Source organism: Mobula hypostoma, chromosome 3, assembly GCF_963921235.1.
Source record: "Mobula hypostoma chromosome 3, sMobHyp1.1, whole genome shotgun sequence".
NCBI lineage: Eukaryota > Metazoa > Chordata > Chondrichthyes > Myliobatiformes > Myliobatidae > Mobula > Mobula hypostoma.
This window is the reverse complement of record NC_086099.1, coordinates 137,302,847-137,322,649: the sequence shown is the minus strand read 5'-3', so window position 1 is coordinate 137,322,649 and position 19,803 is coordinate 137,302,847. Positions and strand designations below refer to the sequence as shown.

The following is a 19,803-nucleotide window of genomic DNA, read 5'->3' as shown; positions in this document are numbered from 1 at the left end:
GGTTAACTTGCAGGTTGAGTCAGTGGTAGGAAGGCAAATGCAATGTTAGCATTCATGTTGAGTGAACTAGAATATAAGAGCAAGTTTGTAATGCTGATGCTTTATGAGGCATAGGTCAGACTGCACCTGGAGTATTATGAGCAGTTTTGGGGCCCTTATCTCAGAAAAGGTTTGCTGGCATTGGAGAGAGTCCAGAGGAGGCTCAGGAGAATTATTCCGAGAATGAAAGGGTTGACATACAAGGAGCATTTGATGGCTCTGGGCCTGTACTAACTGGAGTTTAGAAGAATGAGGCAGAATCTCATTGAACCCTATTGAATATTGGAAGGCCTAGATAGAGTGGATGTGGACAGCATGTTTCCTACAGTGGATGAGTCCAGAACCAGACAGCACAGCCTTAGAATACTCGCATGTATCTTTATAACAGAGAAAAGGAGGGTAGTGAAGCTGTGGAATTCATTACCACAGATGGCTGTGGAGACAAGTCATTGAGTATATTTAGAGCAGAGGCTGATATGTTCTTGATTAGTCAGAGTGTCAAATTTTACTGGAAGAAGGCAGGAAATGGCATTGAGAGGGATAATACATCAGTCATGATGGAATGGCGGAACAGACTGATGTGTCAAATGGTCTAATTCTTATGTCTTATGGTCTTCTGAATGGAAGGAGCCAGCCAGAAAGGCAGAATGTCCTCACCTTATTTTTATGTTCACGCTGAGCAGTATAGTGTAGAAGCATTGATTAAGAGCAGGTTATGGAAATATTTAGTTTCATTTTGAAATAATTAAAATAATTTGATTTGCTAAATAAGTTGCTACTACATTTTTTGTTCCTTAGAAACAAGTTGTAACAATCTATCATGTATTGTTAAAACTTGGACAACAATAGATAAAACAAGGAAGAAGAATTTGTCCATTTTTGTGTCAGAAAATGCAACACCTTTCTATGGCCATATTAAATGACAAGAATGTCTTGTTTTTACTCATTTCACCAACAAACCACTGTAGATTAATGCCAATATGGTACTGTGGATATGTTTATGAACCAGTATAGGTGGCCAGGACTATAGATCCAGAGACATAAATTCAAAATCTTCTACTGCTACCGAATTAAATAAATTTGTCCTAAAATGCTAATCACTTGCTACTATTATAATCTACTCTGAAAATGAAGCATGCAGGTCAGCCTCTATTGTGTATCAATAGCAAAATACAATGAATAAAATTTTAGCAATCATCACCAGGTCTCTAGAGATCTTACCGAGCTATCTAGCGACCCATTTCCATCAGTGTCATATAGACGAAACATGACTAAAAGGGAAAATAAAAAGAAATCATTCATCTTTGAAAAGCATCCCTAACATATCAATAAAACCTTATCAAAAATGGAGTCTATCCCATGCAAAACATTCCCATTTACAAATAATTTCTCATTTACTTTGATACTTTCTTTTTCAGCTGTACTAACAGGAATGAATCTCAATAGATTCAATAATAGATTCAGAATCTCAATGGACTCAGTAGATACATATTAAGCTAATCTTACAGTAATTTCCACATAAGCTACTTCAGGTCTGATATTAAATTACTTCATTTATCAAAACAAACTAGGATTTAAAATGTAGGAGTAGGCTACCTTGGTTTTAATAGGGCATTACTGATCAGTTAGCGCATTACTATTTCCTTCAGAAAAAAAATAAAATCAAATTAACGGATACCTTTACCATTGTGAGGGAAATTATCAAAGTAGATACAAAGAACATGGATCTGCTGGTGGGGAAATCCAAAACTTAGGCCTCTTTTAAGTCCAAACAGGACTTAATGACAAGAAACTGTGGAACCAGTAACAAAAAAGTTGTGGTGAATAGCAAAAATGCATTTAAAGCCAAGAGAGAAAATACCCTAGCCTAGATGGAGAGGATAAAAGCATTCAAACGCGAGAAATTAATAAATAAAGGTTAAAGGATACACACATGCAGCATTAATAGCGGCATAAACCATAAATATATTTGTATGGTGCAATTCTGTGAATAAAACTATCAGGATAAAAACTGTTTTAATGTGTAATTTTACCTTATGGGGATAGGATGAGGGGCAGGGAGAGGGGAGACTGCTTATTAGCCCCTTACATTGGGGAAAGGTGTAGGCCAGCTTAAAACAAAGTTTAATTTTCCTGTTAAATTCACAAAAATACCAACATCAGCTAGCAAACAACAAAAGACAAAAGTACAACTTGTCAAGAGGCAATTATATTGATAATCAGTAGACCAACAGCTGGAAAATGATGTTTTGCTGATGGAATTTTCGGGTTCCACGATAAATGTAATAATGCATATTCTTCCACCACGGTACCATATTTTACTTCTTAATTTTGCAGTAGTTCTCAGTATGATACTAATAGTGTATCACATTCGCATATGCTGTGCTCTATATTTTTCATTAAATCTGAAGGCTGGTCTGTATTTTGAATATCATAAAAACAGGAAGCAGCAGTATGTTTATTGAATACAGATGTAGAGCACTCACCAAATAGCTCTGGTTAGTGGAATGACCTGTTGGTATTAGAAAGCAATGAAGTTCCTAATGTTCCCAACAATTCAATTGCACTCGCACAACTAAATGCACAAAATGATGGCGTCCCCATACCAAAAAAAACACTCTTTTATTCTTGAAATAAAGATATAACTGGGGAAATCAAGTCGATTCTTCAGGTATATTTTCAGGAATATCATGCTTATTGATGTTGTGGATTCAAGCTAACTTGTTACCAATAGACAAAATAAGACACTTTGAAACCACAATCTAGATATCAGTTAGGTCAGAACATGAATTATGTTAAGGGATTAAGAGAGTATTATGAAGGTTTTGACACAGCCTAGTGTGAACAAATACAAATATAGTATTAGAATTATAAGGTCTACAGCCTTAATGTATGGAAAAGATCTAATCTTAGTTAAATGTATCCCATTAAAAAGTATTCATAGACAGAATTATTATGAATTGCTTTCCAGCAACACACATCAAAGTTGCTGGTGAACGCAGCAGGCCAGGGAGCATCTCTAGGAAGAGGTACAGTCGACGTTTCAGGCCGAGGCCCTTCGTCAGGACTAACTAAGTAAATGAATTGTTTTCCGTTTGCTTCTCTGAATGCAAACAGATCTCCAAATAATCACTTGATTTGCATTTCAGAAATAAACTATTGAAAATTTAAAATCCAGAAACATTTTTTTTCAGACACACGACTGCCAGTTAATCTGAGAATACTGCGACATTAGCAGCAGACCTCCAGTAGGGGGTGCTCTGTCTCTCTGCATTCTCTGCGGTTCTCTCTGGGACAATGGCAAGCATGTACAAGAAAAAGGTAGATTCCTTTCGATAAAATTGCATTAAAATGTTGCCAACAAATATAACAGAATTTCACAATAACTCATTCAGTTTTAAATTCACCAACAAAATCTCATCTAAATTATAATCAGGTATAATTGGAGCCTTTTCCAAAATATTCAAGATTTACTTTTGGGAAAGGTTAATTTGAAAACTTATTTGAAAGTTTTAGGACAGCTGGTCACAACAGCATGATGCAATAACTAGCTGCTTTAAGTTCACGGTTCCATATCGCAGTAGGATTTGCAGTCCAGAGACATCAATCTACCTGATGCAATATATCAGTGGCTGTGGGATTGTCCCATAAAACAGTACTAGACAGGAATAGGTCCTTCAGTCCACAACATATGCCAAATTAAACTAATTCTCTGCTGCCTGGTCCATATCCCTACATTCCCCGCATATTCATGTGTCTATCTAACAGCCTCTTAAATGCCACTATCACTTATAGTTGAAATGATTCTATCTCTCCTACCGGCAGCCTGTTCCTGGCGCCCACTGCTCTCTGTGTAAAAAACTATTGCCCCAGCCAACTCCCATAAGGACAAAGAACTGTCCCTGCAAGCCTGTTCCACCATTCATAAAGATCATAGCTGATCCTCCACCTTACACTATTTTTCTGTTCTATCCTCATAATATCTGAATCCTTTAAAGTCCAGAATCTGTTTTGAATGAATACCACAGCTGACCCACCATATATAGAGACTTCTATCGGTTCACTACCTTCTCTTCATCTCAGTCCGGAATAGCCAATTCATTACTCAAACTGTACCCCTGGTTCTGAACTCACAGCTAGAGTAAAAATTGTCCCTGTAGTTAGCCTGTTGTGCTCGATCAATTTTCTAAGTTAAAAAGAGATCTTTTATTCTTCCGAATAGCTTCATAATCATTCATGGACTCTTTGAAGCATAAAACAATGGGTCAGGTCATACTGATAGCAAGCCAACAGTTCAAACAGTATGTCATTAGCAAGCACATAGTTGCACGTACAGACGTGTTGCATCTGGTTTGCCCCTGGATTCACCATTCATTTCAAGGCCATTCCTCAGTGTCCTCAACCCCCGCATCCTGAGTAAGGAAACATTATCTAAACATTGAGAAATTGCAAAGCTTTGAAATGCAGAGGGATATGGGTGTCCCATTGCAAGATTTGCAAAAGTCTCTTGTGCAAGTACAGCAATGTTGTTCAGGAAAGCTGATAGAACATTATTCATTGCTAGAGAACTGAATATGAAAATAGTGAAGTTATGCTTCAGTTACTGTATTTCTTGGGACTGCATCTGGGGCACTATATACATTATGAATCTCTTTTTTAAGTTGGTATGTCAAGATATTGTAAGTACTTGAAGTTCATAAAAAGTTTACTAGATTAGTACATGGAACATGCCTGTTCCCCCAGGGAGGAAAGGCTGGACAAAGTAACTTTGTAAACACTGGAGTTCGGAGAATGAGAGGCATATTAATTGAAACATGCAAGGTCCTAAGGGACTTTAGGGATCTTAATGGAGTGGATGTGGAGAGAGTGTTTCCTCTTGTGGGAGAATCTAGAATTAGTGATAACTATTTAATAATAAAGGGGTCACTCATTGAAGATGGACAAGAGGTGATAGCTCTTTCTCTCTTGAAATTTCACAAGTCTTTGGACTTCCCTTCCTGAAAAGGTATTGAAAGCCAAGTCTCTGAATCTTTTAACACAGAGATAGATAATTTTTTGATAAACAAGTGGGTGAAAAGTTACTGGGGTAAACTGGAAAAGAGTTGAGATTACAATCGGATCAGTTATGACTATTAAGTGACAGAACAGGTTTGAGGAACTAAGTAGCCTACTCCTGCTCTTAATTCATACATTTGTGTAGTGTAGAATACTGTTTCCCTTCTTTGATCCAGAGCTTCCAATTAGTTTGAATATCCAATAAGAATTCCCTTGAAATTGTAGAATAGCATTACTGAGGCCAACATTTAGCTACTCAATTCTCTCTGTGAAGTTCTTTAGAACGCTCACAGTACCATCACAAATTTTATGTGATGGGTTTAACATTCTGATATTCTAATGCTCACAAGCTTTAATCACACAAACATTTAATCTGGAATCCCTAAGTACCTTTGAGAGTGAAAAATGGAGGGATCACAATTCTAACATAGGTAGCCATTTGATGAAAACTTCCATGACATGATACTCCTTCATTTTTCTTTTACTTTCCAACAACACTTTTTAAACAATAATCTTCTAGGTCTTTTTTAACCATCACTTACCAAATGCAATTGTCTGACATATCTACAGTCCTGATTTATACAAGTAGTTGTTTCCTCATTCTGAGTAACAATTTCTCCAATGAGAAGCGAGGTACCCATGCTTGTTGTTTGCAATGAAGTTCAAAGGATTTTGTGATGGATTAGGTGGCCATACTGCCCCCCCCATCAATAACTTTTTTTGAAACCTAACTTTGCAATTGGCTGGAGGTACACTCCATTTGCACTATTAAGTGTTTTTTCTTGCCTTTGGTATCAAGTACTCTAAAGTTAGCTCACTATCTTTATTCGTATATTATATCACCACAACTTTGCATCTTTTATATTGAATGATAAAAAATAGAATGATAGCTTAAATAGAAGTAAAATAATTCATCTCATTTTGAGAGGTAAATTAATGTTTAGCTCTGCTTAGCTCATTACACTATGTTTCATGAAACGTTTTTCCTTTCCAATCAACTTGATCTGTCCACTCTTTTCATGGCCCCACAGCAGACATACACAACTAGCAAAACAGCCATTCTTCGTTACTTATGAGTCAATTTTAAAATGTGTATTTGCAACAGGACAACTTGGACACAGTACATATCAGGACATCTCTGGTTTTTGCATGTCAGCTTCTCTCCATTAAAACCAACAGGTCAAGTTAACCAATTTTATCTTTATGTGGAATGTTTTGAATTGCAGCCAAAGTATGTACAGCTGTGGATTTCCTAAACTGTCATTCTAGTTGCCCTTCTGACTGTCATTAGCCGAATCAAAGGCGGTGACAAATCAGCATATAGGAAAGAGGTCAAAAATCTGTCTGAGTGGTGTCACAACAAGAACCTTTCACTCAATGTCAGCAAGATAAAGGAGCTGATTATTGACTACAGGAGGAGGAAACCGCAGGTCAATGAGCCAGTCATCATCAGGGGATCAGAGGTGGAGGGGGTCAGCAACTTTAAATTCCTCAGTGTTAACGTTTCAGAGGATCTGTCCTGGGTCCAGCATGTAACTGCCATTGCAAAGAAAGCACCACAGGACCTCTACTTTCTCAGAAGTTCGCACAAATTTGGCATGTCATCTAAGACATTGACAAACTTCTATAGATGTGCGGTGGAGTGTATATTAACTCTCTGCATCATGGCCTGGTGTGGAAATACCAATGCCTTTGAATAGTAAACCCTACAAAAAGTATTGGATACAACATGGGTAAAGCCCTCCCCACCATCGAACATATTTACATGGAGCACTGTCACAGGAAAGCAGCATCAATCATCAAGGATCCCCACCGTCTAACTCATGCTGTCTTCTTGCTGCTGCTATAAGGAAGGAGGTACAGGAGGCTCAGGACTCACGCCACCTGGTTCAGGAATGGTTATTGCCCCTCAGCCATCAGGTCTTGAACCAGAGAGGAAAACTTCACTGACCCAATCACTGAACTAATCCCACAATTTATGGACTCATTTTCAAGGACACATCGTCTCACTTTCTTGATATTTATTGCTTATTGATTTATTATTACAATTATATTTTTTATTTTTCTCAGCTCAAGCTGGTAAACCCTGAGGTATGGGCATAGCCGAGCACACTCATTTCTCAATTTCTAGGAATTTTCAGGTTATTCTAGTGGTGTTTAGTATTGCCAATTTCTGGAGAATTACATAAATATTGCTGTTAGGCCTAATTAATTAATACTATTGAATAGTGACTTTAAGATGATACCAGCTGTAGATAAAACTATTGGGACAATGTATACCCTGTTCGTGTTCCATAGTCTTTCAATTTCCTCTTTTAATTCAGCATATTTCTGCTGTTTTCACTTACTGATTCTGTATGTTATGTGTTTTGGAACGGTTATATCTATTAAGTAAGTTGTTCTTATTTATCCTGTAATATTATATCCAGATGGTTATTATGGATTGTCCTATGTGTAATAACAGAAAACTGGATCCGGCTTGTATTTATAGTAGGTTTGGTGTCTTTTATGAGTTTGCATTTTAAAGCAAGATTTTGGTGAATAATGTCTCCCACTTGATTTTGCCTGTGTTAAGTAATCAGATTGAGTTAAATTGCTGCAGGATCCTATAGATTGTTGGATTGTTTCAGGCTTCTCTTGAAATTTTCTAATTTTCTACATTTATCATCTTGAATTTGTTGGTCTTTTATTATGTATTTTTGATCATTTTTGGTGTTAACCACCTGGTCCTATATTGCCTCAAGGAATCCTTCTGTTTCTGAGAAGAGGTCTCCAGCTCTGAGCCAGGCATTTGATGCTTCCTTGTTGACATCCAGTCTGCTCAGATCATGGGGATGGTTTCCATGGAGGGTCATGCATCCTGGAGGTTAACCTTTGCTTCTGTAGTGATAATTTCTTCATTCTTCTGGATTGTGTCTTCATTTAAGTTGAGTGGTGTGTACTTCTTATCAGAATTGCATCTGCTCACATGGAGCGCTGAATTCTGTTTTCATTGATGAAATTATAGTTTTAGAAATTAAACTAACTCCTGTGTATTTTTTTATGTCTGTTATTCCTCTTCCTCCTTCTGTCCGAGGCAATGTTAAACTAAGTGTGTTCGAGTGTACATAGGATTTTCTAAAATTGTCATTTCGTTTCTCATTTATCTTTGTAAATTTTTCAGATCTGTTTCAGACCAAGACATTATACCAAAAGAATACACTAATATGGGTACAGCCAAAGTGTTTATTGCCTTCATTACAATTTTACTATTGAGCTCTGTTTGGCAGATTTTCACCACACTATGATATGGTTTCTTTGCAAGTTGATATCCCAGATATTTACCTGTTTCGTATTTACCCATCGTTTGTATTGTATCCTGCTGCTCTGTTTATATTCTACTAGTTCTACTGCACCTTTTTTGTGTTTTATGTTCTACACTTAGCTAATCCAAAATTCATGTTTATATCTGTCGAAGATAGTTATACTATTTGAGTTAAATGCTTTAGCTTTAATGATGAAGGAGTGTATAATTTTAAATTGTCTACGTATAGAAGGTGTGTCAAGGTACAATTATTCGGCTGTCTCTGATTTGATACACTATTTTCATCTGATTCAGTAAATTAGACAGCGGTTTTAAAGCTAGACACAACCAAAGTGGGCTTAGAGAGTCACACTGAAAAATGCCTTGGCTTATTTTGATAATGGTGGTTGTTCTTTTTTTGATTGTTAATAGATAGGGTGATTATGGTATACCAATGCTTCATCAGATGTTTAAGGAATTTCACAAGTATTGGGTATAGTTTATATATATTAAGAACTTCTATTAACCATGAGTGTGGAATAGAATCAAATGCTTTTTAGTGGTCAATATAAAATGAAAGATGTCTGCTTTTCTGCCTGGCTTGATTTAGAATTACAGAATCTAGTATCATTTGTACCTTACATCCTTTCATACATTTATGGCATCTTTTCTGCACTTCTGTAAGTATATTGTGGTTATCTAAGTGAGCGGTGATTAGTTGTGTGACACATCATGTTACAATTTTATATGTAGTTTGTAAACAAGTAATAGGACAGTATTTTGATGGATCTTTTGTGATTTCTCCTTTAGGTAAGAGATATGTTTTATCTTCTGTCAGAAGTTTGGCACCTTTTCAGGATTTATAAGAAAATTGTTGATATGTTTTAATAGATATGAATGATGGCAAGTAATTTTTTATACCAATAATTATGAATATCATCACTGCCTGCACTTTTCCAGTTGCGGGTATTTTTTTATAACGGCTTTTAGTATATCCATTGTAAATTAAGGTGTTTGTATATCTTCAATTGTGTGAGAGTGTCCTTTCCCCTCTAATCTAGCTTGCTTCTGGATGGTGCGTCACCCTGTTTGACCAGATAGTAGACCAAAAGTTCATTATCTGTGTGCGTGTTGGTAATTCTGTGCTAAGGTCAGTCATATTTTGGTGCATTGAATTTAGGTTCAATGTCCTGTATAAACCTTTTTCATTGTTCCTGAGCTGATCATTCTGTTTTCTTTGTCTGGCACATTTCATGGACCTATTTAGCCTGGTTTTGTATGCAGCAAGATTTTGTTTTAGTGTATCTATAAATTCTACAGCGCTTTTGTTGGGTTTATCATATCTTATATGCATCTTATGTTCCCTTAGCTTTTCTTTTCACTTTCTTGCTTGGGCTAGCCATCTTATACTCCATTAGGCAGGCTACTTCTTTTGTTTCTTAATCTCTTCTGCCATTTAGGTGTTCTCATTTAATTACTCAATTTTGACTTTCTGTTACTGGGTTTCTCTGTTTATGAGCCATTGCACTGCACTGCTGTTACTGTTGTTACTATTGTTATTATTTTTTTTTCTATATTTGCACAGTTTGTTGTCTTTTGTGCATTGGTTGTTTGCCCGTCCGTCCTGTTGGGTGCAGTCCTTCATTGACTTGACTATGTTTCTTGTATTTACTGTGAACTCCCACAAGACAATAATGTACTTTGATAATAAATTTACTTTTGACTTTTTGACTTTTGAATTTACCGGTGAATTGAGCAGGATGACTGAGAATAAACATTTGCATTTTTCAATGCTGGCTTAGCAAGGCAGGTGGGAAAATTGCAGGCAATTTTACTTGTTTGATTAGCTTCCATTCTTAGTATGTTATTTAATCTAATTAAATAATTTTCCTCTTTTAAAATAGTGTGATAAAGTCAGACATTCGCAATGCAAAATCTGTGACAGCTTTTATATATAGTACTTCCTTAGGTCCTGATCTCATCAGACACTGCTCCTCCTAAGCTGAGCAGAAACCAAAATGCTCCTGTGCATATAGCCTGTGTTACCACAGAGCTGGAATTTTCTTCTATATAATGTTAATATAATTTTGAAATTATGCTAATATAATGTGTGAAATACCCTATAATTGTGTTGATGAATATAATCCATAAATTATCTGAATAATAAAGTACCACAACTTTTACTTTGAAGCATTTTAGAGCTCAACAGATTTACATTATCAGTGTTTCAAGTTACAACACTGTTACAAATTGTAACACAAACATAGAAGGTAGTAGCTCTTTGTTAATAATCTGCCAGTCCGCTGAATGCCGACACCATCTAATCAAAACATTTTACTTTTGCCATTGTGCCTGTCAGCTGTTTTGACTGCCTAACATTGTTTACTTGTGTTGTGAGCTGTGGTTTTTGTTTGTTTAATGTGCAAACTACAAAAAAACACATTTCAAGTGTCGCACAGTTTTCAGGCCGTGTAAAAATTTCTTGCTCAGATCAATGTTTGGTCCATGTAGCTATATAAACAAATAGTGGGAACATTGTCAGTAGTCAAAATAATTCCATGAACACCTTGCCAATCAGTTCACAGCTAGCTTTGCTGAGAAAGTTCACAGAGATGACCTGCCCCCAGGAGTGACTGCATATGGCAAGCTTCTCTATCAAAGTTATGGGACGTGAAAAGTTAATAGGTTGAAAACAATTAACTACTGTATATACCAAAATTCCCAACAAACACTACACAGTCAAATCTCCATGTAGTCTCAAGCATCCATAAAGTTATTTTTATATATTTGAATGAGAAAATTTGGAACTATATTTGCTTGAAGTTATCCTAAATTTGAAATTCTTCAAGTAACCATTTTCCTTAAATTCTGGCTCACATTTCCAAATTTTTCTGGGCCACCGTCCCCTTGGCTCCCAGACCACATCCCTAGCTCCCCCCTGCCTTTCCCAACATTACATAAAAACTATTAACAACTTTGATTTATGGTACACAGTGAAAGAAAATAGGAACTGCAAATGCAAAGCAGTGACAAATAATTGGAAAAATTAATTAAATCTATTTAAAACTACAGATAAAAATATTTCTTTAATTACAGTATATACTATTTTCATCAACAATTTTAGAGAATACATTAGTCCAACTGTTCACTATTCATTGCTTTTTCACTTTTCAATGTAACAGATGGGCTTGGTGCAGTGATATCAGCTTCTCGACATCTGGCTGAATGAAATTCAGGAGTCTCTGATCCCTATTGTCAGGAATTTATAGACTGCTTCTTTGCTGATAAAGAATTGGGTGACTGAACTGAAACCGCGCTCCACTAAATATACTGTTGGAAATGCAATAAAGAACATATTGACCTTTTTCCACAGTGCATGATAGTGTGCAGAGATTTATTTCTGCAACCAAAAGTTTTGATATGATTTTTTGAACTTCAGCTTCAGCTCAAAGCTATTTTGTAGTGAGATCAGTTCTTCCTTCATCCTTCCTGTTAATTCCTCATTACAAGTGTTCAGGAATGGATTCATTACCCAATCTGGAATTTGAATGAGAAGATCCTGAAATCTCTTTTACATGTCTTTATGCAACTCACCCAAGAGGGTACAAGATACTTGAAGATCATCACCTGATATTCTTTCTTTCTCTTCTAACTCAGAGAGACTTAGAAATTGGAAAAGGTCATGACTGCCAATGTTGCACTTAAATAAGATTAACTTGGTCAGGAACGTGGAGACAACTGATTAGATTTTGACGATTTTCACTTCATGTCCTTGCAACTGTCATGCCTAATATTCTTGAGTTGATAGCTGAATGAAGCACTCAAGTCTTCAAAAAGAATCCGTGAATTACACAGTGAATGGTAAATATGTTAGGTACAGATTCTCTCAAGAAACTAATAACAGTGGCATCTTGTCATTGATGGTGCCACATCTGTTGCACAAGCAAGAATGTTGATCAGTGGAACTGTCTTTGTCTTTGAAAAATTGCTAAAAAAAAAAACCCCAAAATATTGACTTCCCCTTTGAATCTGTTTCTAGTCCCCTTGCAAATAATAGCTCTTGAACCACACTTCTGTCTTTTATGAAGTGAACACATCCAAGAAGCAAAGATTTGTTGCCTGGCAAAATTGACTCATCAAACTGTAGAGTAAATTCTGTTGTTCTAAGTATGTTGTACAATATGTCTTCCACATCCTCAGACAGTTCACCTATTCGCCTTTGAACAAAGCTGTGGTTGAGCAGAATTGATTTCTATTAATTGGTCTGTTAACTTATGCAAAACCAAACTCAGAACCTCCCTTACTGCTGGCAGAATTAGTTCTTCTCCAATTGTATGGGGATTTCCAGATATAGCAATGAGCAATGAAATATTGTATAAAGCATACAAACCATCAATGTTTGTTGTGAAGTCCTGGGAAACGTGTTTTGAAATGTTTTCTGTTTCTGAAAGTTTTCACGAAGTGACTGAAAAATAAATCAGTTCTTGTTTACTTTATCAGAGTGTAGTTTCTTCAAATGTTCAAGGAGCATTCAAAACAGAAGATCTTGAACTTTACTCCATTGAATGCCATAACCTAATTCACAGGAACTGAGTCATTGCGTGATTATGGGAACCATAATAGCTGACAGTGTACTACAGTAGTGAATGGCAATAATGTGTGGGCCAGGCCTGGAAATAACATGAGTTCTTCAGTCCAGATTTCTCATGATATGCCAAATACAGAAGTGTCACGTTTGCTTTTCAACAACTATAATGTCCTTCAAGCAAAGTCTAAGGGAATATTGGGTTAGCAAGAGATGAGGTGATTATGTGATCATTGTAAACAATTATTACTGATGATCAAATACTTACTATAAGTAATTCATTTTTTAAATTAAACCCAGAGTCTCTCAGCTGCCCTCCATACCACTGAACGCCCCTCTCCCCCCACCCACCACCCCCTTTATCTTTAGCACCTTTGTAGAAACTCAAACTGCCCAAACTGCCCCAGGGGTGTAATATCACCTATCCAGGGAACCACTAGCTTAGATTATCAAATATGAATGGCAGTCACTCACAAGTCAGAGTACATAGATTCTAGTATGTATTCTACTTATTAAAAATAAATTATCGGTAGCCTCAAGCATTGTCAACTTTTCAGAGTTAACAACTGACGCCGAGGAGCAGTCATTGACTTGGGAAATCACAGGCCCTCTATTACAACTTACAGATTTACAGAGTTGCAAATTTAAGTTATTTGAAGTCATTGGCTCATATAATACATTGTAATGAATGCATTTTTTTTTACCTTTAGACATGCACTGGGTTGAAGTTGTGAGTAATTGAGGCTCTCAGATCATGAGGATTTCATGTTTAAAGCATGATGCAATCTTTTTGTAGATGAGGTGATTAGGATGTTACAATGGGCCTTAAATTCAAAGTTCACAGTAAATGTATTACCAAAGTGCATATGTCAGCACATACAACCCTGAGATTCATTTTTTTTACAAATATACTCAATAAGTCCACAACAGAATAATAGCTATAATAGAATCAATAAAAGACCGCACCAACTTGGGCATTCAATCAGTGTTCAAAAGACAATAAACTGTGCAAATGCAAAAATAAAGACATAATTTAAAAATAAATAAGCGATAAATATCAAGAACATGAGATAAAGAGTCCCTGATAGTGAGTCCATAGGTTGTGGGAACATCTCAATGATGAGGCAAGGGAAGTTGAGAGAAGTTAACCCTTTTGGTTCCGGAGCCTGATGGTCCATTTTCAGTGTCAAATTATTCTTGTAAATTTGCATAAAAATAGAATATTTCTGAGGCAAGATTACAAAGGTCTGAAAGGGCAAAAAGCCCAACGATTCTTCAAATCCACACACTGCCAACAGCACATGGACAAATTACAAGAGGGAAACCGATATAGCTGTGGACCAACTTACATTCGTGAGGAAAGTAACTCTTTAGAAGAGCTTGAGATGGAAGGAAACTCAAGTAAAAAGACTTCTGTAAAATCCTTCACATATTTCAGGCAATGCCTGAATAGATCCCTCTTTTGAAGCCCCGCATGTAAAAAGCAGTGTTTGAATCAATATCATTTCAAGCCTATTATAAGTGATTAAGTCACAAAACAACTGAGTTTAAGTTAAAAATTGTACGTAGCGTGGCAATAGACTTGCCGCCTTTTCTTTGCCACCTCAACTCCAGTGGACTTGAAATGGCAATCCCATTCACACCTCTGTTGATGTAATGAAAGAAACTCTAAAACTTTCAACTGTTCTTCTGCAGATATAGTAGTAGCTTACATACATTCTAACTTGTCCTCAGGCCGACCTCCTTCCAGTAATGACAAGTAGCAAACTATGTCCTTCAGCTGAACCACGTCTGGTCCATGAATGCTGGCAATGGAAGATGATACAGAAGGAGATGACGTTTCTTGAATATTCTGCAGCTCATTCTTTGTTTCAGAGCCTAGGAAGGAAAATGAAACATATTTTCAAACAGGAGTTATATTTTTTAACTTCACAAATTCACAATGGACAAGAAATGTGAATATTTTTAAGACCATAAGGGTTGCCAGTTCATAAGAACTCTCAAAAAAATGTGCATTTCAAATGTTGTTTGGAAAAGATCAACAAATCTGATTCTGTAAGGCTAAGATTACAAAAGTGAAACACCGATAGAACAGTATTTGTTTTATTCATTTATTTTCCTGTCCTTCTACTGTTATTTCCATTTCATTTATCCTGCGTTCCTCGACTTCTTTCAATTTTGAGGCAAACTGGTATTTGATGAGACGTCTGTTGATGCATTTTACATTTTCACTAATAGCAAATACTTACCCATTACTGTAGTACTTTCTTTTCTCAACAACTCCAGGTCAATTTCCACAAAATAAAATCTTAGATACTGGTCCAAGTATTATTAAATTCATTGTAAAATATAGTTGGAACATCATTTAATATGATGTTTAGAATTTTAGGAGAAATTCCAAGATTTTTACTGTGGCATTGTTTCATCTAACATTTGTCATAACTTTAACTGAATTCATGGATACTGTACTGAATGTATATACTATGATAAATTATTTTTAAATAATGAGCAAAAACATTTTGTTTTGTGAAATGTAACATAAAACAACTGCGAAGATCAGAGCATTCATGCATAAAGTGGTCAGGTCACTATTCGATAGAGTACAGTACTGAGCAGCCCACTATAGTAAGAGGAGTAAAACGCTAAAATTAAGGCTTTGAGCATATGATACAGATTGCCCAAGGAAATTCAGCAATGGAAATCTAGCAAGTTGAGGAAAGAGATGACCGGATACCATTAAGCTTATTTCAAATGAAACTTCAGGCTGCCAGAAGGCTTCACAACAAATCTTCTTTCACATTATTAGCTGCTGTTTTTATGCTGAAGTTAAACTAGCATTTCTCACAAGCTTTAAGATTGTGTCCAATAGTGATCCTGCCTTTTATGAAAATAAGGATGGAGCTTTTCTCCTTTCTAGTCTGCAGAGGTCTGGTTCGGCTCGGTCAATGTGGCCTCTTAGCGAGGAATGTTCTTGTTTTCTCACAATCTGTTTACAATGGACTGGTATCTCTGAGGAACCATGAGCACCTATAAGATCCACAAGATGGGATTCTCCCATGCCATCTTTCTGAAGATCAGCTGGGAAGGAGGCCCAGAGCAACACAGCTTTTTGGTTGTAAATTATATCAAAAGGTGCATAATTCCTGCCTGAAGAAAACAGACAGCTAAGCCACATACCAATGCTAAATGAGCAATGAAAGATATGACAATTCCAGAATTTTCACAAAACTGAATTGAAAATAGATACAGTGACCATAAAAAAATGTTCACCCGCCCCCCCCCCCGGAAGTTTGCATGCTTTATTGTTTTACAACATTGAATCACAGTGGATTTAATTTGGTCTTTTTGACACTGATCAATAGAAAATGACTCATCTGTGTCAAAGTCAGAACAAAACTCTACAAAGTGATCTAAATTAATTACAACTACAAAACACAAAATAATTGTTTGCAGAAGTATTCATTCCCTTTAATATGGCACAGTAAATCATCACTGCTTTTAGAAGTCACATAATTAGTTAACTAGAGAGCACCTGTGTGCAATCAAGGTGTTTCAATTGACTGCAGTAAAATACACCAGTATCTGGATGGTCTAACCGCTGGTGAGTCAGTATCCTGGCAAAAACTACACCATGAAGACAAAAGAACACTCCAAACAACTTCCTGAAAAGGTTATTGAAAACGACAAGTCAGGAGATGGATACAAGAAAATTTCCAAGTCACTGAATATCCCTAAAGTCAATCATCAAGAAATGGAAGGAATGTGGCACAGCTGTAAATCTGCTGACAGCAGGCCGTCCTCAAAAACTGAGTGACCACGTAAGACGGGAACTCAAGAGGGAGGCAACCAAGAGACCTATGACAACTTTGGAGGAGTTACACGATTCAGTGTCTGAGATGAGAGAGACTGCGCATACAACAACTGTCACCCAGGTCCTTCAGCAGTTGCAGCTTTATGGGAGAGTGGTACAGGGAAAGCCCTTGTTGAAAAAAACCTTTCATGAAATCTTGGCTAGAGTTTGCAAGAAGGCATGTGAGATACTCTGAAGTCAGTTGGAAGAAGGTGCTATGGTCTGATGGAACCAAAATTGAGCTTTTGGCCATCAGGCTAGACACTATGTTGGGCATAAGCCAAACACCACATATCATCAAAAACACACCATCCCTACCGTGAAGTATAGTGGTGGCTGCATCATGCTGTGGGAATGCTTCACTGCAGCAAGCGCTGGAAGGCTTGTGAAGGTAAAATGAATGCAACAAGATGCAGGGAAATCCTGATGCAGTCTGGAAGAGAACGGTGACTTGGGAGAAGATTTGTTTTCCAGCAAGACAATGATCCCAAGAATAAAGCTGAAGCTACACAGAAAAGGCTTAAAAACAACTAAGTTAATGTCCTGGAGTGGCCAAGTCAGAGTCCAGACCTCAATCCAATAGAGAATTTGTGGCTGGACTTGAAAAGGGCTGTTCACTCACAATCCCCAGTTTTGTAAAGAAGAATGGGGAAAAATTGCAGTGTCCAGATGTGCGAAGCTAATAGAGACCTATCCACACAGACTCAAGGCTATAATTGCTGCCCAAGATGCATCTACTAAATACTGACTTGAAGGGGGTGATTAATCATGCAATCAATTATTTTGTGTTTAATTATTGCAATAAATTTGGACCAATTTTGTAGAAATTTGTTTTCAATTTTGACTTGTAAGCGTCTTTTCTGTTGATTAGTGTGAAAAAGCCAATTAAAATCCACTGTAATTCAATGTTGCAAAACAATAAAACATGAAAACTTCCAAGGGCGGGTGGGTACTTGTTATAGGCACTGTATATAGGCAATGAAATGACTAAAAACGTTAACACATCAGAAACACAAAGCTAATTAAATGCACATTAGTTCAAAAATTAGTTGAATAAAATATAAGTCTTGTCTCTTTCCTTCCATTAAAATATGTGGAGTCTGTAAGGGAACATTCTGGAGTTATGTGAATATAGCAGATATTCAAACAAGAACTAGTCTTCAGTTCTTAATGTGGATTGTAAATTGCAAGCAGTAAATTAAAGGTTAAAAACATGCCTTTGCACTGTTTGTGGAGCACATGTTGACCATCAGACTAAGAGAGATGGTTTACAAGATGATGATCTTGAGATGTCTGTATATGCATCAGCCATACATTAAGACAACTGGGTTATGTTAATTGACCTGCATTAAACCAGGCAACATGGCTAAGTTATTTGCACCATTGTGACTTGAGTTCAAGCTGGCAGACCAGGCTGATGTTCTCACATAGCATATTAAACATGGTCACAGGTATATTGTAGTTGCAGTCCATAGTTGATCTATTGTGGACTCAGAGAATCAACTCGCGCAAACACTCTTGGACGTCTGGCTCTCTATCTTCCGAAGTTTATAGAATATGTGTCAATTAGTTTGTCCTAGGGGTATTTGAATATTCAGATGTGTCTCCCACTGTAGATAAATAATTCAAAGGAAGCAGTGTCAACCCAAAATATTGAAGTAAATGATGTCATTCTAACTATTGAAATTGCCTTGTATCACCTACTGAAACCTTTGAACTTAAAAATACATCACATTTGGTAGCCTTGAGTTTGAGTGACTCTACCTGAGTGCCTCCAGAATAATACCTGCTTGTTGTGCTGAACAAAGACTTCTACATCACCAGCTTCAGTGACTTTGATCATCATAACAAAAGTGTCACTGTATTGATTTAGGTGTGCCCTGATACAGAACAGACTGAAGATGCTGCAATTTGGAGTGAACTATAAACCGCTGAGTGTCAGCAGGTCAAACAGTATCTGTGGAGTCAAAAAATGGTCAGAATCTTGGGTGATGTCCTGATGCAGGCCACAACCTGAAAAGTCAACAATCCCCTTAGATAGATAGATACTTTATTGATCCCAAAGAAAATTACAGTGTCACGGTAGCATTACAAGTGCACAGATATACAAATACTCAAATATTAGAGAAGTAAGAAAGAATATAAATTAAGTTAGCTCAAACAGTCTACCAGGAGGGGTTCATCACTTCCCCTGCTATAGGTTGACTCATTATAGAGCCTAATGGCTGAGGGTAGGAATGACCTCATACAGCACTCTTTGGAGGAGAGCAGTTGTATTACTGAAAGTGCTCCTCTGTTCAGCCGAGGTGGCATACAGAGGGTGAGAAACCTTGTCCTCAATTGACAGAATTTTCTATAGGGTCCTTTGTTCCACTACAGACTCCAGCGCGTCCAGTTTGACTCCTATAACAGAGCCAGCCTTTCCAATCAGTTTATTGAGTCTGTTGGCACCACCCATGTGCTCCAACACACTACCACATAGAAGATCGTACTGGTGACAACAGCCTAGTAGAATATGTGAAGGAGAGGCCTGCAAACTCTAAAGCAGTGGTCCCCAACCTCTGGGCCACAGATCGATACATCGCCTCGAAGCCTGCAGGGGTGCAGCGGTAGCCAGGACGCACCCAGCACATCTTTAAGAAAAAAGCCGAAATAAACAAGCTAATTAATTAGGTGCAATTGCCTCTGATCTGGACCGACATTTACGTGCCGAGCAGCACCTAATTAATTAGCTTGTTTATTTCGGCTTTTTTCTTAAAGATGTGCTGGGTGCGTTCCGGCCACTGCTGCACCGCTGCATTCTTCGTGGCAAAGTATTGGTTCACGGCCTGGAGGTTGGGGATCAGTGCTCTAAAGGACCTCAGTTTCCTCAGGAAGTAGAGCCAACACTGGCCCTTCTTGTACACAGTTTCTGTGTTGGTGCTCCACTCAAGTCTGCCAAGGTGCACCCCCAGATACTTGTAGGTCCTCACCATATCCACATCCTCACCA

At 37.2% G+C, this 19,803-nt stretch overlaps 1 protein-coding gene across 2 annotated transcripts in view; it reads right to left on the bottom strand.

The window, feature by feature from the left end:
- Positions 1–19,803, bottom strand: part of dgkb (diacylglycerol kinase, beta) — an 828,029-nt gene that overhangs the window by 568,522 nt on the left and 239,704 nt on the right. For both annotated transcript variants that reach the window (XM_063043772.1, XM_063043771.1), the window contains exons 6-7: positions 14,679–14,840; positions 1,261–1,310 (exon numbers count right to left, since the gene is read on the bottom strand). In XM_063043772.1, coding sequence (XP_062899842.1) covers positions 1,261–1,310; positions 14,679–14,840 — 212 coding nt within the window. The remainder of the gene's footprint in view (positions 1–1,260; positions 1,311–14,678; positions 14,841–19,803) is intronic.